Source organism: Eubalaena glacialis, chromosome 7, assembly GCF_028564815.1.
Source record: "Eubalaena glacialis isolate mEubGla1 chromosome 7, mEubGla1.1.hap2.+ XY, whole genome shotgun sequence".
NCBI classification, from domain to species: Eukaryota; Metazoa; Chordata; class Mammalia; order Artiodactyla; family Balaenidae; genus Eubalaena; species Eubalaena glacialis.
In genome coordinates this window covers 44,766,197-44,772,297 of record NC_083722.1, presented here as the reverse complement: position 1 = coordinate 44,772,297, position 6,101 = coordinate 44,766,197, and the positions used below count along the sequence as shown (strand labels likewise).

General features: G+C 51.8%; 2 protein-coding genes across 2 annotated transcripts in view; one reads left to right on the top strand and one right to left on the bottom strand.

The window, feature by feature from the left end:
• Positions 1–2,475: 2,475 nt before the first annotated feature.
• LOC133095726 (sterile alpha motif domain-containing protein 1-like) lies at positions 2,476–3,982 on the bottom strand. Its single transcript, XM_061197456.1, has 4 exons — positions 3,802–3,982; positions 3,553–3,669; positions 3,132–3,457; positions 2,476–2,712 (listed from the first exon to the last, which is right to left on the bottom strand). Exons 1-4 carry the CDS (start codon positions 3,980–3,982, stop codon positions 2,476–2,478), a joined length of 861 nt encoding a protein of 286 aa, XP_061053439.1.
• The window catches only part of LOC133095287 (dystonin-like), a 497,948-nt gene continuing 495,760 nt past the window's right edge, over positions 3,914–6,101 (top strand). The window contains 3 exon segments of the mRNA XM_061196431.1: positions 3,914–4,132; positions 4,134–4,161; positions 4,729–4,763. Coding sequence (XP_061052414.1) covers positions 4,028–4,132; positions 4,134–4,161; positions 4,729–4,763 — 168 coding nt within the window. The 5' untranslated portion in view covers positions 3,914–4,027.

The following is a 6,101-nucleotide window of genomic DNA, read 5'->3' as shown; positions in this document are numbered from 1 at the left end:
TGATACCAGTTCTTTCTACACTTTCTCTTCCATAGTCATTTCATCCACATCTGTGACTTCAACTATAATTGATGCGGATGATTCCCATCTGTCTCTGGTTCTCAGTCTCCAGTCGTGTTTTCATGGTTAATTTCACACGGATGACCTTCTGACACCTCTGCCCCTCAGTGGCTCTGAAACTCAGTTTGTCACCTCTGCCTTCACAACTCTTCCTTCACCCGAGCCCAAAACTTGAGTCCTCTGCAATCCCTGCCTTTCCCTCAATTGGTCGCCACACAGCTTAGATGGATCCTTCTCTCCTTTTCTATATTTCTCCCTGACCCAAACATCAGGAATTTGTGCCATAACTTCCTACCTCTAGGGAGGTACTGCAGAAGATGTTTCTGTCATGTTATTAAAGCCCCTTACTCTTATCTTTGGGAGCAGAATGACTCAGTGATGAGGGGCCTTGGGGAGGGCCTGGGGCCACCAATGGGCAGGGCTGGTATATGAAAGGTCCCTTCTCACACACGGTCCTGCCTCTTGCTCACTCGTGCTGCAGGCCTCGTGGATTGGAGAGTGTCAGGCTCTTTTTAGCTTCTGGTCTTCAGGTGAGAAGTAGTACAGGTAGGGTTCTTTCCTGCTTTACTGTTGGGAAGGACTGTAATTCTTTAGCTGTGACTGGGCGGGGGTGCAGTTAGTGGAAAAGGAATAAGATGCCCCATTTTGGCTTTGAGCCTAAGCTATGCTCTTCAATCTGACTTCACCCTGAATAAGGTTAACATTTTAATTTCCTTTTGGTTCCTTGTGTGTGTTCTCAATTTGGTTGAGCATCTAAAGGGAAAAAGGGCTGCAGGGTGGACCATCTTCTACATACCAGATACCAAACTCTCTTAACTAATTTCCCCAACTCATTTGTCTTCTCTTGGGTGACAGTGCTAGCTCACTATCATAAAAAGTCAAAAAATTATATATACTTTCCTATCTTCATTTTGTCATTCTTTGGGATGAAAGATTTGGCCATGGACTTTCCTCCTCCACCCCTACGTCCAAACTTTAAATTTGTGAATTTGATATAATGTCAATTATTCTTTTTTAATGAAAATCTATCAGAAAGAAAAGGTATGAATTTTACTAAATTAACTTCCAAAAAGGATTGATTGGTTGATTTAATATTTATTGAATTCCACAACGCATTAGCATCACACAAACACACAGAAAGAAGCAATTAATAACATGCCATTATCTGGAGAAGGGAGTGATAAATTAGCAACAAACAAAGCAGAAAACAATGGAACCTAAATACTAAGTTCTCTCAACGATTTGGTTTGCTTATTATCATTATTAGTATCCTTGAGATAACTGATGCAAAGAACAGAAATGAACGCATCTAAAAAGAAATATCTATAATCCTACTGCAGGGCAGTTAAGTATTTGCCTGCCAAAAAAGATAAATGATGTTCTTGTGTGCACTTCAAACTTACAAACGGCTGCAGCAAGACTCAGAGTGATAACAATTGTGCTAAAGTCGTACCTCAGAAAATCATAATTGCTATTTAGTTGCTTTCTGTTGTTATAAATGCACAGTTTGGGGCAAATTGGTTATTATGCTGTATTTGCGGTCTTAGGCATGTTTCAAGGATATTTAGGGCCATTTCAGCTCACTCACAAATTTTCCTCAATGAGAAGTATAAAGTAACGATGACCTTCCTCATTAGTTATTTCTCCCAATGTTTGCAAAAGGTTAATTCAGTTTTGTTGTTGTTTTAAATTACTCCACCAGGCCACTGTGAGGCAGTGCGGTACAGAGTTCTTCGTTTCCTGTTGTGCCCCGCAGGGCAGGCTCCCAGGCTTCTCCTCAATAACCCCTGCACAGTGGATGGGAATGTGGTCTCCCACTGCAGTGGCTGCGGTATCAGGAAACCTTTGAGCTGCCTGCACAAATGCAGAGCTACCTGTCAGCCCCAGAGCCAGGGACCTTGTAAGCCCATCCTGCAGGCACTCTGATTCACCATTCTCACTTTATACAGCATCTGCAAGCAAGGTCCACCTTCAAACCAGAACAACTGAATGAGATAATGCTTATTTTGTCGTAGGAAACAAGATGTACATAAAGAAAACTCAATCCATTGTTTCCCATGGTGATGAATCTGGCATTTAAGACATGCATTAGTCAATGCCTTTTTGAGTGTCCTTTAATGCTTACACGTGGTAATACGTTAAAGGCCTTAAGAACATCAATGGTTAAGCCTTTATGCAGAGCTGAATAGTGTATTTTGTATAGTTAGAAAACCACACTGATCTTGAGATCCTACAAGCAAATAACAAAATTAAGTATTGTCAACGATTTTTTAACTGCTTTCCGGAATTTTACAAAATACTTTATTAGGACACAATTTCTTCAGTCTCCGAAATATTCCAGAATCCACCCTAGTAGTTAGTAGCAACTCCACAAATGCAGTAATGGGTTACCTTGTCACTATAATTGCAGTTTCTCTACGCGAGCAAACAAAACAAGCAAAACCCAGCCCCGCACGGGAAGAGCCAGCACTGGCTCGGGAGCAGCAGAAGGCGACAGAGCACCGGCCGGCTGAGGTCACTGTCGCAATTGGTCCCGGCCAGCTGGCCCGGCGGCCGCAGGGACAGAGGCCACTGCAGCGCCCCCGCCGCGCCTCCCGCGTCCGCACTGCGCCAGCGGCCCCGGGAAAATCTCCAACTGCAGGATTCCTTTTGCTGATTACGAAGAAACGGGAGGGGGCAAGAGGGAGAAAGGGAGTGTGTGCGTTTTGAGTGTGATAGATCACTACTTCCTCACTCGCCCTACAAAATCTCTCCTCAAAATATTTACAAGCCAATCTCCAACTTCCTCCATCTGCTGGTTCCTAAATCTGAAATTGCCTCTCCCTCCAATTGCACTAAAGGAGGCAAGGTTTTAGGGTCAACATGGATACAAGAGGATGCAAAGTGCTCCCTTCTCGGCTGAGTGGCAGAGTTCAAGTCTGCAGACCCGAACGCTCCGCCGGGGAGCGCGCCCAGTTCAGGGGGGACGGACGGGACGGGACCCCCGTTCCGGGGGACCCCGATTCCCAGGAAAGGCCCTGCCTGGGGCTCACGCTTCGGCGTGCAGGAACCCCCCGCAAGCAATAGCTCACCCAGCTGCATCCTCCGAAGCCCCAGCCTCGGGGTGGGGCGCGGGGAGGTGGGAGGCGGGGGCAGCACCGCCTGCAGGCTCTAGTCGGCGCCTCGCGGTCTCCCCCTGGCTCCGGGGCGCCCCCTGTCGCCGGGCTCCCCAGCGATCTGGGCACGGGAGGCTGGAGAGGTGGCAGCCCGGGCGTCCGGAAACGGAGGGGCGCCCGGCCCGTGCTCCCCGGATGGTGCGGACCGGCGGGCGGCCCCGCGGGAGGGCGCTGGGCGCTCAGGCCCGGGCGCAGCCCGCGGCCGCCGCCGGAGCCGCAGCAGCCATGTCCGCGCGCCCGCGCTGCCGCAGCCCGGCCGTGATGTCATCCGCTGAGTCCCCGCCGCGGCGCCCCACGCCCGCCCCCCGCGGGCCGCCGCGTCCCCGCCCCGCCCCACGTGCTCCCGGCTTCGGGGATGCAGAGGCCGGCGGTGGCCGTGGGACGATGCGCAGAGCCTGGGTGGCCCCGTTGGCGGCGGCGCTGCCCCTCCCCGCCCGCCGCGTCTCCGGCGGGGCTGCGCCCGGGGGTTGCGCACGGGTGGGGGCGGGGACGCCCGGGGAGGGCGGGGTGGGCTACCCGCGGCCAAGTCCCTGCCAGGTCGCCGTCTGCTGAGTCATGGCCAGCGCTGCCCGCAGCCCGGGCTCACTCGCGTAGCGCGGCGGACGCGAGTGCGCAGCCATTGGGCCGGGCGCGGGGCCGCAAGCGTCGGGCATGACGCGCTGAGCCGCGCTCGCCCGTGCCCGCAGCTCAGCGTGCGCCCCGCGCGGGTGCCTGTGCCGCCGCCCTCCAGCCCCGCCGGCAGCCGCCCCCGCTTCGCCCCGCACCATGATTGCCGCCGCTTTCCTCGTCTTGCTGAGACCCTACAGCATCCAATGTGCCCTTTTCCTCTTGCTGCTTCTGCTAGGCACCATCGCCACCATCATCTTCTTCTGCTGCTGGCACCGCAGGCTCCAGAAGGGGAGGCATCCGATGAAATCGGTCTTTTCGGGTCGTTCAAGGAGCCGAGGTAAGACACCCCGCGACGGGCTTACTCGGGCCGGGAGGAACCTTTAAGCCGATTTGGAGAGGGAAGCGCGGCTCGCTCTCTTCCGCGCTGCCGCCTCTATCCCATCCGCGCCCGCTCCCCCAGCCCAGTGCGTTTCCGTGTTTAGCGTCCCTGTCCCCCTCCTCGGGTCTGCCGGATTGGGGTGACCGCGGCGAGGCAGAGCGCCGGGAGGTGGGGGGAACGCACCAGATGCTTGGTGTCAGTGTGCTTAAGCCCTGGGGATGGCTGGAGCGGAGTCCGGGCTGCGGCAGCCTCGTCCACCCCCACCCTCCGGCCGGCGCTGGAGCGTGGGGCATGGAGAGTTCGGGGCTCCCCAACTCCCCCAGAACTTTCCCTGAAACTTCTCGCGGAGAAATCACCTAGAGACCGATGGCCTAGTAACCAACCCTCCCTGCAGGCTGTCCCCACTGCGTTAGAGGCGTCCGGAACGCGCCTCCCCGACCCTCGTCCCCCGGGTAAGTCGTCGGTGACTCGGCAGGTGAAGAACAAGGAGTTAATTGAAGTCTCGTTTATCTTTTTTTTCCCCAGATGCTGTTTTGAGATCTCACCACTTTCGTTCCGAGGTAATTTATTTAGCGCGCACGCTCAAGGTCAGAAAAAGTTCTCTTTGCTGGGTACCAATATTAATCATATGGGTGTTCAGAAGCCAGTAGGGCGTTGAATGGCGAGCATGCTACCCCCAAGCCGAAAGGGACGTGTTTCCTTTTAAGTAGCTCCCCAGCATGAGTGCCCAGTGAACGGTTTTGGCAGATTTCTTGTGTCCTGGAGCCGCTGTGCTGGAAGGGGTGAGACAGCCCTTAAAAGCAGCCGGACCTTAGGAACTGAGCCTCGGGGTGGATCTCAGCTTCCTTGAGAATCTGTAAGTCGCCGGAAGCTTTCTGGGTGCAGTCAGCTGGCCGCGGCTGTTCACTTGGGTATCTAACCTCGCTGGGAGCTTTTAGGGAGCTGGTGCAGAGCAATTTGATCCATGTGCATTTCCCTTTAGACTTTCAAGTTTATATTCCTGTTCACCCAGAAAGAGCTCCATGTTTTACTGGGGACGTCTGATGATTTTTGCAGAGCGATGGTGGTAGTGATCTGGCTTTACTAACAAAACGTGGACCATCCCTTCATAAACAGGTGACCTGGCCTCGCAGCAATTCAGTGGAACTGTTGTAGGACTAGTTCCGCTGGAGATAGACCAAAACGAGAAACACAGGCTCTCCCTGACCCAGCATTTCTTGATGAATTTCTAGGCCAACCCCCCACTTAATGCGAGATGATTTTCCCTCTTTCCCGCGAGTTTCACACAGCCAGGAGGTTGCTGGTAGCAATGCTTGATGCCATTTGCTCATTTTAGGAAAGACTTCATAGTTAGAAACGCTCCACTGACTTACCATTTACCTGAGAAGTTATTTTACATTTCATTTCACTAGTTAATCCAATGTTTTATTGCATCCTAGATGTTTGATTGGACTCTGGTTGCTTGAAAGCTTTTACTGCATTACTATAACATCGTTATAATGCGGCACAATGAATAATTTTACATGGAGCCCCAGTGGGTGAGAACTCTTTACTCAATTTAGTACTGTAAAGAGAATAAAATAACCAGTCAGATAATCAGAGGTTCCATTGCTGCCTGTACACTAACTAGCTGTGTGGTGCTGGGAAACTCTCTCAACTTCTCAGCCCTTCAACTATAAAATAGGGCCAATAGTACCTTATAGGGCTGTAGGGGGAGGGCGGGGTTTACCAGTAATCATGTTAACAAAACCCCACTTAGTTCATAGTAGCTATTCAGTACTTGATAGGTATCATTATATTTTGTAAAATTGAATTAAAAATGTGTAAAAATAAAAGATCTGTCCACAAATCTTAGTCTTTATTAGATTAATTAATTCAAAGTTATGTGAAACAACATA